Source organism: Euwallacea similis, chromosome 28 (genome assembly GCF_039881205.1).
Source record: "Euwallacea similis isolate ESF13 chromosome 28, ESF131.1, whole genome shotgun sequence".
NCBI lineage: Eukaryota > Metazoa > Arthropoda > Insecta > Coleoptera > Curculionidae > Euwallacea > Euwallacea similis.
The window spans coordinates 2,398,899-2,420,370 of NC_089636.1; the positions used below are offsets into that span (position 1 = coordinate 2,398,899).

The following is a 21,472-nucleotide window of genomic DNA, read 5'->3' on the forward strand; positions in this document are numbered from 1 at the left end:
CTTGTCGACATTGGAACTGTCTGTAATATTCTTTGTCGGCATTTGAATTATCAGTGAAAGATTCCGTTGGCCCTATAGTTACAGTTCCAACTCCAAGCTAAGACACCACGGTTTAATGTAGCGGGTGGTACCCTAACCAGGGCACGTCCATGATTTATCATCACGGGTTTTAGTATTTAAGGATTTGCAGGGCATGTACAAGCTCTCTTTTCTTTTGAATTTGGTTTGTCGTTGGCAACTCAGAAGTCGCGTCCGCGCTCGCAAATTCATAAGTTACTTTGCCCTCCGTTTTGTTCACTTTGTATTAATAAACGCACATTTATAATCCCTTTTCTGACCTGTGATTTCATTAAAAGATATAAACACCGTCCTATATCTACAGTAGTATCAAACTCGATGCTACATACAGTGGATCCCAAAAATATTCGGATGCGCCCTTTTCACAGATTTCACGAGTCCTAATTAAACATATTAGTTATTATTTTATTTTTTTTACACCGGAAATGTATTTATCAATCATCTATTTAGGGGTCTGCATAAAAAAAGAACACAAAATCATAATAGTTTATATTGCAATTTCAAGAAAAAGTTTAGAGAACCATTAAACGCGTCACAAAAATATTCGGACAGTAATAACTAATATATAACTACTATATCTATATAATTGATTTAAAGATAAATAATTAACCTAATTTATTAAATTAGCATTTTGTATAGCCACCTATTGGATTATGGAGTATAGAAATAAAAGAATCTAAGACAGAACGCTTCTGTTAGAACTCTAATTTCTTTATTACAGTCAGAAGGCACCTGTTAACGGTCAAAAGATCTGTAACGAACTAACTACTAAAAACTTCCACTTTTGCCACTCATCTGTATTAAAAAGGTCAAACACTGCAACCATTCTCTTGATTTACTGTCCCGGTCAACTGGTCTTTACATGGGTGAAATATTAACTTCAAGTGACAAAAAAAATCCCAAAAACCCATATCTTCTTCTTTCTTCTGTTTTAAGAAAAAGAGTCATAAATTGAACAAACTTGACTCTTACAGACAATAAATTTGAGAACATAAAGACTATTGAATTTTGGACGGGAACACTTGTATCAGAAATCCAACACCACCTTTCGCTTTAACTACACTTTTCAAATGTTTAGGCATAGAAGATACAATTTTTCTTAAATAATTTAAATCAATTTTAGTTCATTCTTCCTGCAATCTGGTTTTCAATACTGTTTTTGATATTATTTCATGTTTTCTAAGTTGTTTTTCTAAATCATGCCATATATTTTCTATCGGGTTTAAGTCTGGAGATTGGGGAGGGGTTTTAAGGACTTTAGGACAATTATACAACAGCCATTCAGGAACAATATGGGCGCTATGTTTTGGATCATTGTCTTAGTATAGCTTGAACGAATTTAATATGTCCATGTTTTCCGCACTTTTCCGTAAATTTTGCCTTAGAATATTTAAATATTCATTGCTGTTCATCATACCATCAATGAAAACTAATTCACCGACTCCTAGTGATGATATACACCCCCAAGCCAAAATTGAACCTCCTCCATGTTTTACCGTTGGACAAAGATGTTGTTTCTGTAGTTCTTCATTTGCTTTCCTCCATACCATTTGACGCCCGTCTGAGCCAAAAATATTAAATTTCGACTCATCACAAAAAATTACATCATTCCAATAATTATCTGGTTTGGAAATGAATTCTTTAGCAAAATTGAATCGCACTTTAACATTTTTACTGCTAAGCCATGGTTTTTTCCTGCATACCCTGCCGTGATATTCGTGGCTTCTGACACACCGACGAATGGTTTCGATATTAACTACTTTATTGGAATGATTTTCCAATAGGGTCTTCAATTTTGGAGCACTAACTTTAGGGCTTTCCTTAATGGTTCTCACTATGAAGCGGTTGTCCCTCTCACTTAATAATTTTGGTCGACTTGTTTATTTCTTTGGAAGTATTCTATCTTCATTTTTATAACGTTTTACTATGTCTCCAACTGTGCTCTTACTTAATTGGACCATTTCCCCAATCTTTTTATATATTTCATATCTTTTTCGTAATGAAATGTTACTAATTGCTTTTTATCGAAACTAACATTACTTTTATTTGGTTGATGTTGTTTGGTGGACCCATGATGAATATTATTTCCAACTTTACTCTGCGATATCCGCATTCGGTAAGCAACAAATGCGTAAGAATTAAATTTTTTTGCTATGAATCGTTTTGTGGTGCGCACCGTCCGAATATTTTTGTGACGCGTTTAATGGTTCTCTAAACTTTTTCTTGAAATTGCAATATAAACTATTATGATTTCGTGTTTTTTTTTTATGCAGACCACTAAATAGATGATTAATAAAGACATCTGATGTAAAAAAATAAAATAATAACTAATATGTTTAATTAGGACTCATGAAACCTGTAAAAAGGGCGCGTCCAAATATTTTTGGAATCCACTGTATATCTATGTCTAGCTCTCGATGTTCTGCTGTAGTACTCAAATTAGTCTGTAGCAAAAAGATCCGGGCTGTTATTAGCCCTATCTAGTAATATGGTATGACAGACAACTTCGTTACCACCATGCATGGGAGTGCATCCCGTCGTCCTAATGGAACTTTAGACGCAAAGACTTGTCTGTCGGGTACTCATCGATCAGGGAATTGCAGGTGGTACTCAGAAACTGTCTCGCGGCTATTCCCGTTAGTGAAGCCATAGACGAAAATTATATCTGCCTACCCAATATTTAAGTATTAGAACGGCATTGTTTCACTGATGATATGCCTGAATAAACTGAAGGATTCAATAATCCTACAATTATTTAAACAACAAACTCAAAGTAATTAAACGACATGCACTAACTATAATTTTTTAATGCGAGCCAACTCATGACGACTTTGATGAAATCAAAGTTTGATGAGACTTTGATGAAATCAAAGTTGTTTTGAATTGTTTGGCACCGTATTTCCCACTAAAAGATTTTTAAATCTTAAAAGTGGGTATATCGTTTAAAAATGTATTAATTTGGGCATTTTTAATGAAATCTTTAAAGAGGTTACTGAGAAATTCATTACATGAGCTACCGTTGAGTCATACCAAGAGCCAATACCAAGAAGTATGGAGATTCAGATTTTCCGACTTTTTACGCAGCTATGGTGACATAGAAAAAGCACACTTACCATCAAGATCTATGTTATAGATATGATCTATTAGTTTATAGTAAATTGAATATAGATTTAAAAAATATAGTCGTATTTGTGTTTTGAGTGGTAGGAAGTGAAGAAATAACAGGTTTAGATAAAAAGTCAGTTTTTTGACGAAATTTACTAAAATACCTATATCTCACAGAGTCAGGCTAGTGCCCTCATTCTGGCTGCATTTAACTACACTTTAGATGGTCTATTCACACTCGACCTATGACCTATCTTCCTGAAACGCCCTATATAACTATTCCTCACAATTTGTTAAATACTGCATGATGCCTCATTTCCTTTTTGATAATTAACCCATCAAAATTATTCCCTAAATTACCCTTCATTGAGTTAAGTCGTCTCCTGCACGACACCACTACACCCTCGATTTATTAAATCCGAAATGTGACATCTTCGTTTAAGAAAGGGTTTCGTGATAATATAATGCTCTCACGCCCGAAGTGACAGAAGTTCGAAACTATGTTTTCTCAATCATTACAACTTGTGCAGACTTATGAACTGGGACTGTCACTTAAGTTGAAGATAAACAAACGATCAATATTTGTAATGGAGTTTCAGGCGCCAGCACGGCCTGACGGAGCGCCGAAGAAAGACAACAAATTGGCAACTAGGACAGAATAAGGGGAGAAGTCGGATTTGGGGAATTTAAAGTGCCATATCTAGGTTGTTGAACTTTTAGGCTCAGACGACTCGTTCGTGTATTATGCTTTCTTGTTGATAATGAATTCCTGAGGAAATAAGCTACAAAGTTCCCTTGTTATGAAAATCAGTGAATGAAAAGGTGAAACTTGGAGATCCCTTAAGACACGATCGCCAAATTCATTTATTACCACTAAATCGAAAATATTCTTGCAGCTATAACTTAGTCGAAGAGATTGACAATATTAAGTGGAAAGGGATAATGCAAAATAAGACTTTAAATTCCCTCTTCAACCGGTCTCGATTTATAACACAAGTTGGTTGCTCTTGAGCGATTTCAGGGGGTAAACGAAAACCACAATTATCGCTGCAGGAAACTTTATTAAACGTGATTACATAAACGAATCAATCGTGGCAAGAATTTTTCTATTAATTATCTGACTATTCCAAGGAATTATTCTATTGATTTTATGCAATTGTACGCATAACTGTCTGGCACGAGTCCAGTAACCACGTTTTCCAAATTTATCATCGCGTGACAGGGAAAAAAGTGACACGTTTCCATCTCATATTCGCACAACGCTGCCCCACCCTATTAAGCAAACGCCCAGGTGCAAAACATGCTTGATACAATCCCCTTAACAAGTTGCATATAAACATCAAACGACCCCTCTCTAAAGCATTAGCAGTTGATTTTTATCAGTTCACATGAGGGTAATCCATGGTCTCCAGTTCCTCGCGAGAGCCATATTTAAATCCCTCAAAGTTGCCGTATATCTTGATCGATAGGGGTGAAAAGGCCACAACTTTCGCTTTTTCTTTTTGTTTCGCACGAGTTTTAGGATACAATATGTGGGTACTTCGGCACGCAACCTATTATATTGGTTTTCCAACTTCCAAGAAACTCCCGGTTATTAAGGGGAGTTTTTGTGGCAAAATCGGACAAAATGTCCTTTCACAGAAAAGTGTTGAATGAAACGTTGTTTATTGGTGTGCTTGGTCAACGCTAACGTGTTAACCAGTTTTTCGGTAATAAAGATATATAAATTACATCCCTAATTTTATATAGAACTAGCCAGGACCCAGGATATATTCTATGAATATCGAATACCACATCTGCACATATCCATAGAATAGAATCTTTTTCAGTTATTATTTGTGCATATTCTAAACATATGCATCAGGAATCATACACTATGCGCATGCCTAAGTAAATCCATTTCTAGGAAATCTCCAATGGGATCTTCGTGAATATATTAGGTCGTGTAGTATGAAATGAGTAGAATTGAATTGAAAGTTTAGTCATTTTTTTTCATATGAAATGTTTTTATTGTCAATCGAAATATTCACCACCATTATCAATACACTTCTGCCATTTAACGGGAAGTTCATTGATTCCCCTGCTGTAAAAGCCTGCAGGCCGGGAGTCGATAAACTCTTGGAAGGCAGCTTTGACAGCCTCGTCGGAGTTGAATGTTTTCCCTACCAAGAAGTTATCCAAATTTTGAGAGAAGTGGTAATCAGTGGGTGCTAAGTCGGGTGAATACGGTGGATGACGAAGAGTTTCCAATTCCAACTCCTGTAGCTTGGCCAAGGTGACTTGTGCGGTGTGTGGCCGAGCGTTGTCGTGCAACAATAGCGGTGCGCTTCGATTGACTAATCTTGGCTGCTTAACCGTCAGTTGCCTCATCATTTCGGTCAGTTGCCGGCAGTAGACATCAGCCGTAATCGATTCACCAGGTTTCATGAAGCTGTGATGGATGACACCTGCGTTGGACCACCAAACGGACACCATAAGCTTCTTTTGATGAAGATTTTTTTTCGCACAATGTTTTGGTGGGTCATCTTGATCGAACCACTGCGATGAACGTCTGGTATTGTCATATAGGATCCATTTCTCATCACAAGTAACAATCCGATTCAAAAATGGATCGTTATTATACCGGCACAACAAAGAACAACAAAGAACAAGCTTCGAGACGTCGTTCTTTCTGTATGTCGCTCAACTCATGCGGTACCCACTTGTCCAGCTTTTTCACCACATGTCCACCAATTTCAGCCAAATGAGTCAATATTGTTTTTTTGGTTACACTGAATATTAACGATAATTCGCTTCCACCACGGCTTTCAGATAATCGTTATCCACTTGAGTTTCAGGTCGTCCACGTGGTTCATTTGTTAGGTCAAAATTGCCAGAAGGAAATTTCATGAACCAACGAGATACTGTTTGCTGTGAAGCGACTTCAGTACCAAACACATCATTAATATTGCGAGCCGTCTGAGCTGTTGTGGTTCCACGGTGGAACTCATATTTCATTAACACACGAATTTCACTATTTTGCATGGCTGCACAAAAATTTTTATAAAAATAAAAGTTTTCAATAATTTTTAACACTTTAAACTCTGATCGAAAGAGAAAGAATGTGCCTTTTCCACGTAAAAAAGTCAAGTCCAAATATAGATTTAGAGTGAAGTTATTCGCAGTTGAATGTGGCATTTCGAGAATCTACTCATTTCATACTACACGACCTAATACGTATTTGTATGTTCTCATGATGTGTTAACCAGCTACGAATGGCATGTTCATAATATATGTATATCATAGATATACAGGGTTTTAGTGAAATAATTTTCGTAAATTTAACCAGTGATTAAGAACAGCATTTTAAACAAAAAAGTTCCTTAGAAGAGGGGTCGTAAATACCACCATTTCCTCGGAAAATCAAAAAAACATTTTGTGAGAATGGGCAACGTCGCCCCGTATTTATTTCATTTTCACACCTACCTAAGTAGCTGTATGAAATGGGTTTGCTTTTTTACACGTTTTTTTGAGTCTGGTAGATTTTACAGTACATAATTAACAAAATGCATTAAATTCATGGAATTTAAAAATTATGTGATTCTTATTTTATTATTTTGAAAAGCCATTTACCTTGAAATTATTGTTATGATCTTTAATTAGCTTAACATGACACGTTACACATTTTACATCACACCCAAAAACACAAATTTATAATTGTTTTTGGTACATTAAATGTTCTAAATGTTCACCATTTGAGTCCATGCATGCTCTACTCCGGGTACTCCTTGTTGAACTCTTTTGAACAAGGTTTAAAATTTGTTCTTCGGCTTCAGAACCAACTTCTCTCTGTCGACCTCGTGTCCTTAATATGAAGGAATAACGCTCCCTGTATCCAGAAGATTTTGGGAAACTCGCACAAATGTTTGTCCAGCTGGAAGTTTACCTTTTGGATAACGATTACCGTAAATGCGCCTAGCTTTTTCAGAATTTTGTAACGCCTCTACATAGATCAAAAGCATGTCATGACACTCGAGTACAGAATACATTGTCACTTAAGTACTGTTAATAAATCGGAATAAAATCACTTAAAGCTTGCCCAAACTATTAGGTGTACAACTTTGCTTCCGCCGTTTTTGAATAGATGTATGTAGCGGTAAGTAATGATCGAAATAAATAACCCCATGTGGGCATGCAGGAGCCTTGGGCACCTGTTAACATAACCTCATAAAAATATTAGTCTATTTGTGTCTTCATCATAAAGTTATTCGCAATTGAAAATGTCAGTGTACGAGCCAAATTCTCGTCATTTGCGGGAGGTTTTACTTTTCTGCTTCAATATGAAGAAATCTGCTGCTGAGGCTCATCGAATGCTCTCAGATACTTATGGGGAAGCCACTATTAGTGAAAGGACATGTCGTGAGTGGTTTCAGCGCTTCAAGAACGGTGATTTTCACGTCGAAGACCAACATAGCGGTGGAAGAAAGAAGGTTTTCCAAGATGCGAACTTGGAAGCATTACTTGACGAAGACTCGTGTCAAAGTCAACAAGAATTGGCACAATCATTGGGAGTGACTCAACAAACAATCTCAAAACGCCTCAAAGACATGGGAATGATTCAGAAGCAAGGATATTGGGTGCCGTACGAGTTGAAACCAAGAGATATTGACAGGCGTCTGTTCGCTTGTGAACAGTTGCTTGCAAGGCAAAGACGGAAGGGATTTCTGCATCGTATTGTGACTGGGGACGAGAAATGGGTTCATTACGATAATCCCAAACGCAAAAAGACTTGGGGATATCCCGGCCATGCTTCCACGTCGACGGCCAAACCGTCTATTCATGGTTCCAAAATCATGCTCTGTATTTGGTGGGATCAACTCGGCGTAATATATTATGAGCTGTTACAACCAACTGAAACAATCACAGGTGCTCTTTATCGAACCCAATTAATGCGTTTGAGCCGAGCATTGAAAAAGAAACGGCTGCAATACAACGAGAGACATGATAAAGTGATTTTGCAGCACGATAATGCTCGACCCCATGTTGCGCAAGTGGTCAAGAAATACTTGGAAACATTGAAATGGGAAGTCCTACCCCACCCGCCATATTCTCCTGACCTAGCTCCTTCTGATTATCACTTGTTTCGATCCATGGCACATGGGCTAGCTGACCAACACTTCCGGTCTTATGAAGAAGTAAGAAATTGGATAGAATCGTGGATCGCTTCAAAAGATGTCCAATTTTTTCAACACGGGATTCGTATGCTGCCCGAAAGATGGGAGAAAGTAGTGGCCAGCGATGGACAATACTTTGGATCCTAAAGGTATAATTAGTTTTTTACAATAAAATCGCGAAATTCGGAAAAAAAACGGCGGAAGCAAAGTTGTACACCTAATAACTTTGCGGATAATCTGTTGCGTGTACCGACAGAAGATGCATTCAGCGAGACCGAAACCACACTAAAATGTTAAAAGTATGGAAGGACATACAGTCCATGACAAAGAAAAATAAAGGTGGTTTTTGTCTTGTCCCTTCGCGATGGTTTCTAATGGGCTCCACATGTCCGTGGCGCCAGGCGTCTTTGCCCGGGATCATATGTGACATAAAATGGGATAAAGTACAGATGACCATATCATAACGAATAATGATTATATAACTCATGTACTATTGAGGTACTAGTCAATCTGTTTACTGCGTATTCCAATGCCTTATCACTTCACCCGCAACGTGGGTGAGTGACCCTCATAAGGGCCATAAAAAACAACCATAACAGAAACAAACTTCTCTTCCTCAGTCACGTTCAGTGCGGCGTTGTCACTTACGTTTTTTTTTACCGCTTAAGTTATTAATTAAGTTTTCAATTGCTTTTAGCAATGTCATTGTTGAATCATTTTAAGTTTTCTTGTTACATGTCAAACAAAAATGTGTCAAGTACATTTTTCCACATTTTATTCAAATTTTAAACCTTATCATAGCTTTCTAGTTACCAACTTTGACATTTTTTTTTTTTGAAAAAACTATTAAGTTTTTGACCCCTATTGTAAGGAACTTTACTGTTCAAAATGATGTTCTTAATCACTGGTTAAATTTACGAAAGTTATTTCACCAACACCCGTATACGGACGTCCCTAAACAAATAATACTTTTTGGGGCATATTAAAAGAACATTTCGTTGAGTAGCTAACTGGCCTCTATCACTTGCCTCATGCACCCGCTCTCAGCAGCAATTTTATTTACTCATTAGTGACGGAATTGTAAATACAGATTTTTTCAAGTTCTATAGGCCTTGATCTGAACAGACCAAAGTTCTGATGCCGGCTGAACTTTTTGTGATAAATATTTGTTCGGCATTACAGGCGCAAAAAAACACTATTGAAGTTACAATATTTTTTATTTTTTGCTATGTCTCTATAGGGCCTTAGAGCTAAAAATTACCAATACATGCGTATAATATGTTCTGATTAATATGAAATTATACTTAAATCATAATTAATATTCGTATTTAAACGAAATCATATTGCGAAATAAAATTACTACAATGAACGAATAATATTACCATGATATTTACAATAGTTTAAATTGACAGCTGCTGTTAATATTGATAACTATTGAACTCACAACTGTTTCTTTATGCATACTCACCTGCTGTCCTTAACTATTAGTATTAGTTAATTATAATGAATTTTTGTAAGGTTAAAATTTCCTTTTGATAATCGTTAATCTGCCCTCACCAAAAATAATTGCGAGTTATCAATTGACTAGTACAGAAAATCAAGTTAATGACTGGAAATTATTGTATTTAGGACCTCTTTTATATGAGGTATTTTGAGATGAATTAAAAAATTAAAGCAGCTATGATAACATGCTATTATATGTCAAAAGCAGTGTTTTGAAAGAATTCTAAATTGTTTGTATAGTAGGTAAGCTTTATCATATTGCTTGTCAAACATCTATTACTCACAGGCTATCACAATACTAAAATTACTGAACGAGTTAGTTTTTTTTGTGTCCAGAAAAACATTCTGGGCACACTCATATTTCCAAAATCACTTATACCTACCAAAATACAGAAAACAAGATGAAACATATTGCACTAGAAACTTGTTTTTGTAGAAGATGGCCATTAGTATTCCTCAAAATTTATTATACAGTATTCTCGCGAACAAGCAGTTCGTGAGAAACCCGAACTAACCTGAAGTAGCTCTCTGCATTACAATAAAAATTGAAAACGAGGAAATAACCAAATTCTACCAAAGAAGTGGAGAACAAAAAATATACAGCTTTCGATGACAAAACCCTAGTAGTAAGTTTCTATATCTAAAAATAAACATACAATCTAATTATTATATGTAGTCTTTAGCTTACGACTTAGCACGTGAAAAGAAAACGCCTGCGTGACTCGATTGACTGACAACACTGATGAAGCCACCCGGACAAAACGTTGCTTTTAAGCGCGAATGTAACCCACTAAATAGTTGGGCCGCAATTTGGTTGTACGAACAATACGAGCTGAAATAAAGTTAAATAAAATTAAATAATATTTTGACACATTTTTATGAGTGCAAGAACATAGAGCAGTGAGCATAATATAAAAAAATAGCGTTTGAATCAATTTAGTGCAACAAATAAATATTGTGTGTAATAAACAAGTTGGAAAGAAAATCGTCTTGAGCTTAACTGACCAAAGGAAATCAACTTTCTGCCGTTAACACTGCAATTTTCTTTCATTAAAGCAACAATATAACAGTGATTGTTTCTGTTAAAACTATTTTTTTTCAAAATTGGGTCAGCCAACAATTTTTCAATTAATAAAAGTTTATATTTTTAACTAAATCATCGAAATTGGCGGACAAATTCAATATAATATTAAGAGTATTGCAACTTTGTGAAAATGACAAGAACTTTAGATTCTGAAAGAACACACTCTGCATATAATAAATGTTGATTTCAGATGCATAAGGTTGTTTAAGCGCAGCTATATGAAAGTCGGTTCATCTGAACCCGAACTACTACTTGAACTATGCCATAATAAGGGTCAAGCATAATAGCACTGCTGTAAAATTGTATACACTATAGTATACACTCATATAAAATTTTTCCTAGCGATCCGTTTAGCTCCCTGGAAAGACATCTCCAGTTTAATGGCCAATACTTAAAATTTGACATTTTAAAAATGGCTGGTACCTATAAACCCAAACTTTTCCGCCACTGGCTAATTACTTTTTGCTTCGTACTTTCCCCGACAAATAAAATAAATTACTTTTTAAAAGTGCGCCCAGATAAGCAGAAAAAACCGTTCTCGTTCCGGTCGTTTTGCGAGGGACAGCAAACGAGCAAAAGGTGTAATCCTGGCATTTATTATCGCTGTTTTTTCGGGGTTACATCGAATTTTTAAGGCAGTGTTTTGGACGGCCCAACGGCATTTTTTTTAATATTCTTGGAAGTAGATTGATCTGAATTAAAAGCATTTCAGGTCAAATAAAATTGTTTTAAATAATGTATATTCACAAGACTACGGAACCACTGTCATAATTTAAATATTCAAACCCCTTCATTCGAAATATAGAGAGTATACAACGCAGACCACGAAAATGAACATATTTAAAAGGTTGTGTTGGTCTAGATGATAAAGCATGTTAACTAAATCCGGGAAATTGCATTAAACTCTCTTTAAACATTTAAGCGGAAAGGAAAATGAAAGCACAATTAAAAAGTTCATAAGCCTGCTGAATAATGGAAAAGCTCCTAATGGAAAGCGGCCCAGCACCAGCGCCCTCAAGCCGACTTAATACTGAAAAATACATACTTTTCGTACTCATGTAGAGTCGTTGCTACTCACTGACTGGTTGATCCCAACCGAGACAGGCGACGTTCTGTGGAGAAAATCACATTAAACATATGAAACACTAGGAAACGTACACAAACACTAAAGAAACAAAGAAATGAATTAATTATTACTTATTAGACAGGTCACATAGAATTAAAGAACAAACGATTCAGAACAACATTTAGTTGCTGTTAATAAATTAGATTTTGTCCTGGTATTACCACGCATTAAAGCTTGTACACAGTAGTAAACAGAAAACATGGAAATTCTGGATAAGCCTGATGAAAACACGTCTATTTTTTGTCGATATATAACATATTTGCGCCATTTAACATGTAAACTCATAAAAAAATACCATAAATTGAATTAGACTTCCACATCCGAATATTCTAAATGCAGTAGAAATAAACTACTTTTAAATAGTAACTTTCCATTTTTAACAATATTATACGGTGTGTTTTACAACATCTACGAGCCGTAACAAGAAAATTGAGAAACCAAAATTTTCAAAATTCGGCCTTTTTCGAAAATTCATTTTTTAGCTAGACCCAGTAGACGCCTTATGACGTATTAACACACCCATAAGTGTTAATAATTATTGATTCGTAAATGCATTATTCAATAGATAAATGTATATAGATTAACGCTAATCAGAATTGCAAACTACAGCTCGATTTCGAGTTAATCTTCCGTCTTCTGCAGTTCCAAAGTCGCTACACGGGTTACACAGTTTCAAAGGGAATACAGTAATATATGCAAATCATAATATACGTTCGTAAGTTGCAGAGGGCACGGAAATTAATTTTCTCCATGTAGAAAGACTGAGAAGTTTCTTGTCTGATTTATTATGGAAAGGAATTCAACATTTGAAACACAGCTGAAGAAAAAGTTCAACTCTCAGACCACAAAGAAATATATGACAAATGCAAATTTATATGGTTATCAATAAAATGCTTGCATTTTATATATAAAATGCAAAGAAACTGAAATGTATGCGTGAGGTCACGAATCAGGGCATGAAGAGATGCTTCACATATACATTTCGATGTAAATTAAAACTAAACGTTCCGAATTCCCAATCCCCCATGAAGTGATATTAAAATAATATCAAATCCATTGAAATCCATTTTGAAGGTGGAATTATAAGCATTAGATTATAAGCACATAAGTAAATAAGAGATAATGAGGCAGTTAAATTTAGAAAGAAAGCACTCGAAAAAGAGGGAATTCATCATAACCTCAACTAGAGAGCAGCTTAGAGCCTGGGAGAGAGTAGCTAGAAGCTGAGGATGAATCGCAACCAGGAACAGTAAAGTTTGAAAAAGAAACATTGCAAATCTATATAAAGGAATATATCGTAATTAGCTTATTTACAAAAGAAGTTACGGCTGTTTAAGCTGAAGACGTATAACAACTAAACACAACAAAATTTGAAGAAGGAACAATGGAATAATAAGTAAAAGATCAAACTATAACTACCTCAAAGACATATAAATCTATAGCTGTTGAAGCTCAGGCTGTAGCTCAATTAGAAGCAACATAGTGTAGAGAGAACTTATTACAAATAAAACGAAATGAAAATATCGTATCTAACTCTGCCTATCCTGAGCAGTACAGAAGCGGGACCAATCTCCATTCCAAAAAGATATTATTAAGACTTTCATGAAGATAAACCACAAACTTCTCTTTTATACCCTCAAATAACCATTCTAAATGACAATGTTAATTTAACAAAATTTTTTTTAACCAATTTATTATTAGGTGAATATGTATCTAAAAAAGGGATGCTCCCTTTTGACTAATTTTTTGTCTTAAATTTATTTTGTGGAAATTTTCAAAGAAATGCATCGCCTTAAGTGCATTGAATAAAAATGTTAATTTTGACAGCAAAAATTACGTCTTCTTTCGTTTGCAACACTATTTCTAAACCTACTTGGCCTCGTGACTACCTTATCGGATGCTGAGATATCGAACTCCACGGAAGGATATTTAGCCACTTAACCGAACTTAATTAAAGTACACTCTAAACGAACACGCCCATTTAGACGTGTAGAGTGGCCACTCTCAAACAATGAAACGGTAAACGTTAATTTTTCTTTGGTGTACGAGCACACAACTCATACTGCACCGGCTTGGCTATGTATTTCTGGAATACGTATAAGCTCGTAAAGGCAATAACGTAAAGTTGTCACAGCAAAAAGATCTATTTCAATTTGTTTACAGTTTCATTTCTAAATTCCGGACAAAGGCTCTTTAGTTGGAATTTTCATTATACCCCAACAACAGTAGTAATACCTTGGCAGTATTAGTGTCTACAAATCAAACGACAATGTTAGTAGGCGGACACTTTTATAACACTAGATATGAATTTAGTTTTACCTAAAAGTACATTACACGACATTATAAAAATGTCCCTGAAAGCCAACAGACAAACTATTAAGTTAGAACGGTGCAGCTCTTATTCGTTCGTAGCGACACAAAACTCTAAGATACCTTTTCACTTGATAAGGTGTGTCTTCCTATGGTTAAAGAATCTGAACTGCAGTCGCATTTTTAAGTCTTTCCGTACTATTGGGAAATAAAAATAAAGGGTTACAGTCAAAGACGCAAGAAAATAAAATATAAAAATGCCAGGTTTCCTATTTGTATACTTACCTTTACGCTTTAGGGAACATTGCTAACCTGATATTCCGAGTTAAACATCGTTTCATAACAAAAACATAAACAACGTCAGAAAACAGTCTCAATTTGTAATGTAGATTTCTTGTGTGGCAAGACAGAACAAACGCAATTGTTAAGAAAACAAATTTCCCGGTTTCGGACAAAAATATCTCTAAACTGCGAAAAGCTTCTGTCTAAAGGGAAATAAATTGGAAGCCGTGGAACCCGGGTTAAAAGGATGAATTTTTCAACGATGTGCACAATTTATCCGTTTATGACACACACATATTTTCTTTCAGCGTCTTTACATTATTTTTATTTCTAGTTTTATGAAATATTGCCTTCGACATAAAAGAGGGGAAAGTTGCCTTTCAGCTAAAAAGTCCGTGTTTTTTGCTAAATAAATTATCATTTAATGGCGTTTTATTGATCGCAGGGATAAGGACAGGACCAAGGAAATTGCAAATTTCCAAAAATAATATTTATTTATTTCCTCTTATTTCTGAAACGGTAAAGTTTCCACACACATATACACAGTACTAAGTACAGAAGAATATATACATATATCTACTCACAGACGACGTTGTATTACACAGTCTTTTACACGGAATAAAATAATATAATCCATCAGAAGCAATGTAAAGTGAATAATAGTCTGAAAACAACAAACGAAGCGTTCAAAGAGCAGCCTGACAATACCCCATGCGAATTGGAAAAAAACTGAAAAATTTTTCTAATACAAAACGTGATCGGTATTACAATTTCTATGCCCTGCTTATACCGCGGAATTCGAATGCCCATAATAGAAACTTAAATTCACATTGTTGATTCAAAGCTGAGATTCTACAATTTTTAACAGACAAGCCAAAAATCTATTGCTAGTAATCGGATACAAGTTTCTTAATACGAGTAAGAGCACATGATATATGGATGTAAATTTGTATCTATAACCGTTTTCAAGGTTTCCGTATTTAGACAGAAATATATAGACTCTGTCTAAAAACAATATGTTGCTTTTGTTGTAAAAATTAGCATTTGCCACCAATATCGTTGAACGCTACTTATCGATTGTTTATATGAAGAAAGGCAGGTAACGCGACTTCCGACACTTATCCCACACCCCATATAACTGTCTTTGCTCATTACGAGCTTAAACGAAAACATTAAATGAGATTGATCCTGTAACTCTAAATAGGCAAGTAAGATCTAGATGCAGTTAACATGTACATACGTTGCATATTGTTTTTTCTGTCCTACTAACGAAGTATTTAACATTAACTTTGGTCGTCAATGAAATAAAAATGGTGAAGCTAGTAGAAATAAAGTCTGATCAACTGACAGATCTAACGAAATCCACGATTAACTCTAAAGATAGTAACTGCGCATGCGTCAATATCGAATAGAACTGTCATTTTTTCAAGTAGAACATGGTGCGCAGTAGATAAGTATAAGCACTACAAAACTTTCTAGGGTATCATCTACTGTGAATAGCGTGCTGGAAATCATAGTAAGAAGAACTGCCTAAAAGGTTAAAAGAGAGATAGTACAAGTACAAGGAAAATGTTTCAGGTATTACAAGGTTATAGAGAAATATCTGTAGACGTAATAATTAGGAATTATGGGTAAAGTAACCAAACAACACTAAGTTTTAATTCGCCATAGTAAGGGTGACTGTCGGCTATCAGTTAAATGTAATCAATATTGTAATAAAAAAACACCTGCATGTGGGAACTTGCAATACACAGCGACCTAAAATATGGATCTAGCGGTAAATTGCCTGTTGACTAGGTTAATCCAGAAATATTCTCAAATTTTGAATCTATACGGTTATTAAAAATCCTTGATACAAGTTGTTAATAATATACAAGCCGTTGCCAAATTATTTCGAAAAATATCTTGAAAAATAAATTATGATGGTGATCATAATCAGTATATTTCTGATCCATCGTAGATCAAATGAATAGAGGCGGCAAATTAGATTTTAAACACACAAAATAAAAGATTTTTCCTACATTTTTACTGTTTGATATCAAATGATTGCGTTGACAATTTTTACGTTTTTGGAAGTATTTCAATCAAATTTTTGTTGTCTTTAATTTTTAATCCAATTACTTCAGATTACTTTCAGTAATAGTTTTTCTAGTCACTAACAATTAATACTTCAATTCTGAGAGAAATTCAAGGGAAAAAATGAATATTTGGCAGAGAAAACGTCGAGAACATTTAAAATTTGAGTCAAATTACCAAGAGCTCTCCCTGCATACTAATGGAATGTCACAGGCATTCGAATACGGAATTTTAAAAAGTATTGAATTATTGGAAATATTCGAGTTCAAGATATCTGACTTTTAAAATTAGTGAAGTGTCTTTTCATCAGTTCAAGTCCTGACCAGAACATCCGGACATTGTGTGGGGGCTCAATTTAACATCTGAGAGGTACAAGAGTGCAAGATTTAAAAAATAAATTATTTAATAAATAAAATTTAACATTATATGTAGAGAAAAATAAAATTAAACAATATAGGATAAAACTTAAAAAATCAACAAAAACTGTCCAAATTAGTTCAAATTTTCGTGAAAAACTATACCACATCGTATTTGGAGATATGTAATACAACGTCGTAGTAATATTAAATTATCAGAAATTCCTCACCTCAATTCCTAATAGTAAAAACTGGGGAGTATAATTTTTCAGTGATGCAAATATCGATAGGCTTCAATCGAAATGCTAATTATTATTATATTTTTAAAGAAGGACTTCTAAAATAGAAAAAAATAGTGTTAATAACTTACACACCCTGAATTACCTACACACCTATGAAATACAGGATGTTTCATAAACATACCGACAATCTTTCAGGGGATGTGGAGCTCATAAAAACAAATATTTAGAACGAATAAAGTTAAGTGTGAAATCGCTTCGTTTCAAAATACAGTGTTTAATTTTTTATTTTATTTTAAATTTGTTAAATATTTAAAAAACGGTTTGAAATACGAACATGAAATTCAAGACATAGTATGGAAGGATAAATATGCATGTTCTGAAATAGGCAGAATATTTCCACCTACACCAGTGGCTTTTAATGCAGTCATTCAATTGGATATTTTTAATGAAAAAATGGTACGCTACAGACTTTTTTAATACGAATATTTTTTTCTTAATATTCCATCAATTTCTAATAAAAAAAGACCTCTTAGTGTTTTGTTGCTCAAGTAGCCGTTTTCGAAATTCAAAATAATTTCTCATTGATATGCCTACCAAAAAACCGGTAAAGGTTTCCAAGTACGATTTTTAAAATTTTTTAGGAGAAATTAATTTAATTTTCTTTTAGTAGAAGTAGAGGACAAATATATTTTGCCTAATAAAATATATCCACAAATTAAAAATAAATCGCACTTGGAAACCTATACCGATTTTTTGGTAGGTACAGAAATAAGAAATTATTTTTTATCTTGAAAATGGCTACTTAATCAACAAAACACTGAGAGACCTTTTTTAATAAGAATTTATGGACTATTAAAAAATATATATTCGTATTAAAATTAGTGGCGTACCATTTTTTTAATTAAAAGCATCCCATTGAATGGTCGTACAGACGCCAGTGGTGCAGGACGAAATATTCTGCATACTCCCGGATATGCACATTTATCCCACCATAGCATGTCCCGAATTTTATGTCCGTATCCCAAACCGTTTTTGAAAAATATTTATAAAAATAAGAAATTAAACACCCTGTATCTTGGAAACGAAGCGGTTTCGGACCTAACTGTATTAGTTCTAAATATTTATTTTCATGAGTTCCACATCCCCTGAAGATTTGTCGGTATGTTTATGTAACACCCTGTATATGTAAACAGGGTATTCAGGAAGCTTCAGCATGACGCCAAAAGGTAAAGATATCTCCAGTTATTAATAGTTTACATTCACTATCATTTGAATTTCATATTCTCTCATAGTTTTTGGTTTATATCTATTTAATAATATTGAAAATACCCAAAACTATTGCCTTAAGTAATAAGTTCTTATCAAAACCGAGAAACACGTCAAGACACTAGTTTCAGGTCAAGTGGTTGAATCATAGCTTATGCTTGGTTTATCTAAACCTGACGTTCGTAAGTTTTGACGTTCATAAGAAATACTTCATTGTCACAATAACAGCAATCTGACAGAAACAAATTCCTCATGTGTTTTCATAATATACGAAGATCAGTTTAGCAAAATCGAATTTAAATCATGACTTAACAACTCGGCCTTAATCGTACATTTTCTTGATATTCCCTTGAGTAATTATTGATATAAATGCAAAATTTTGTTGCCATGATACATTTTTCTAAATGGTAAGATACACTAATTGAGAAAACTAAGGAAACTTTCGATCTTGCTGTTTTTTAAATATTTCCGTTGAACAAACGTAGTTTTATAGACACGGTGAATCAACTGTTAGTAGCAAGACTTTAACAATCGATGGAGGACCTTCTTTTAAAGCGAAAAACGCGAGTAAACATATCTTTCAATGGTTTAGGTTTTGAGATACAGGGTGTTAAAGTTTTATTAAAAAGTTATACATTTGCTAATATTTCCTAAACGGTCAATATTTTAAAAATAAAATGTAATACGTTTTAACAGGTTACAATGACGCATTGTTTGATGTAAAAATATCGTTATTCAAGTTTTCCAGTAGCGTGCATACGAGTTCATTCCTCAATTTTTTTAAGAAAAAAATGGTACGGCACTGATTTTTATTTAAATAAAAATTATTTTGGAATTCCCTATTCAATTTAGAAGAAAAAAGGTCTGTTAAGTTTTTTTATCCGATGCACTGTTTTCGAGTGAGAGAATAAAAACCATTTGAACACAGAAATTAAACATCTATTACGTAAATGAAACCAGGCGCTGTGAAATGTTTATAACATTAGAAGGGAATAAGACATTTATTGACAAAATTGCTAAATCAACTTTGAAAATTTGTTGAATAGGTTTTACGTGTCTTACTGTTAGAAGTTTAATTAGTAAAATGCCATTTAATTTTTCTAATCGAGAATAAGCTGAAATACATTTTATTTATGGGTTTGCAAATGGAAACTCCGCGGAAGCAACCACAAAGTATCTGAGAAGATAGTTACTTTGATGACATGTCCATCCATTAGTATTTGTGAAGATTCACACTAGATTTGTAAACCAGAAATTAAAAGATACACATAATGATGAATATAAACAAAATAATAATGGACGAACTAGAAATTACCACTCAATTTTACATGAGTTTGATAGGGATTCGAAGATTAGTATTCGAAGAGTGGTCGTTGTTCTTGAAGTTTCCCAAACTAAAATTGTGCCTGTTTTAAAATGAGAGCAGAGGTAATCTTACCATTTCAGGTCAGTATATGGTTTGTAAGAAGGCGACAAAGAACGAAGAATAACATTTTGTCAGTGGGTTCTTAACGCGATTTAGAATAATAGAAATTTTTGTTCGATTTACTGTGAACCGATGTAACATATTTCACTTGTTAGAACGTTGTAAATTTTTACAATCAACACGTTTGATCATATGAAAACTCGCATACAATTTGTCCAAAAATTTTCGGAATGAATTTAGTGTAAATATTTGGCTTGGTTTTCAATATTCGTTTGTTTGGGCTATTTTTTTACCACTACGTGTAAACGAAGATAATTTCTTAGAGTTTTTGTAAAAAGAGCAAGCCAACGTGTGTGATGAAATTTCTCTTGACTTATGAAACAGAACCTGGTTTCAATTACATCGGTCAATTATTTACTAAAATAGTCACATGTTTTTAATACTAATTTATTTTTACCTAATCCAAAAAGTTTAATTTCATTTGATTAAATTTAATTTAATTAGAAACAAAAAGACATTATTGTTACACCCTGTAACGTGTTTAGATTAATATTAATAATTGAAAGTGAGTTTGAATTAAATTTACAGACATAACCAACCGATATTTCAAAAGAAAATTCAAACTAACGGTTGGAATAAAGTAAAATTTCGTCCAGCATTCAAATGCTTTTTATTTTTTACTCGAAAACAGTGCATCAGACAAAAAAGTTAAGAGACTTATTTCCTTCTAAGTTGAACAAGAAATTAAAAAATAATTTTTATTTAAAGAAAAATAAATGCTGTGCCATTTTTTCCTTAAAAAAGTTGATGTATGTGCCTTTACGCACGTCACTGGAAAACTTGAACAAAAATATTTTTTCAACAAAAAATGCACCATTGTAAACTATTAAAACTTGCAAAAATTTATTTTTAAAATATTAACCATTTAGAAAATATTAGCAAATTTATAATTTTTTAATAAAACTTTAAAATCTTGTATCGCCAAACCAAAGCCGTTTGAAAGATATGTTCACATGACGTTTTCGCCTTAAAATAAGGTCCTCCATCAATTGTTTAAGTCCTGCTACTAAAAGTTGACTCACTCTGTAAAATAATATACATAAACCAAGAAAAGAAGCATACTAATTATATTACATATGTATATTACATATAATTTGTATTACAAAGAAAACAGTAAGTTATTCTATGAAAAAATAGTTGGACTCAACCAAAAAAACTATGGAAAAACTGGCAACAAACAACAGTTGTCATAGAACAAAATTAACCAAATTCATAATGCGTAGCATAGCATTTATTCTTAATAATCTCTGCACACCTTCTGGGCATCGATTCAACAAGATTTATTTTCAATTTATTTTGGACGTATCCGTATTCCTCCACATGTTTTGAATGAATTGCTTTAGATCTTCTTTACTTGTGACATGTTGTTTTCTAATTTGCACTTTTAATTCATTCCATAAATTTT

General features: G+C 33.8%; 1 protein-coding gene across 3 annotated transcripts in view; it reads right to left on the reverse strand.

Annotated features, from left to right (window-relative positions):
• Positions 1 to 9,534: 9,534 nt before the first annotated feature.
• Positions 9,535 to 21,472, reverse strand: part of tmod (tropomodulin) — a 94,878-nt gene continuing 82,940 nt past the window's right edge. Inside the window, exons 8-10 of one of the 3 annotated variants that reach the window (XR_010752811.1) lie at positions 14,483 to 14,557; positions 11,969 to 12,035; positions 10,600 to 10,671 (exon numbers count right to left, since the gene is read on the reverse strand). Coding sequence is in view for 2 of the 3 variants with exons in the window: in XM_066403137.1 (XP_066259234.1) it covers positions 10,610 to 10,671 (62 nt within the window). In the remaining variant the exon portion in view is untranslated. Of the gene's footprint in view, positions 10,672 to 11,968; positions 12,036 to 14,482; positions 14,558 to 21,472 lie in introns of all 3 variants that reach the window. The other 2 variants (XM_066403138.1, XM_066403137.1) reach the window with 2 other exon arrangements.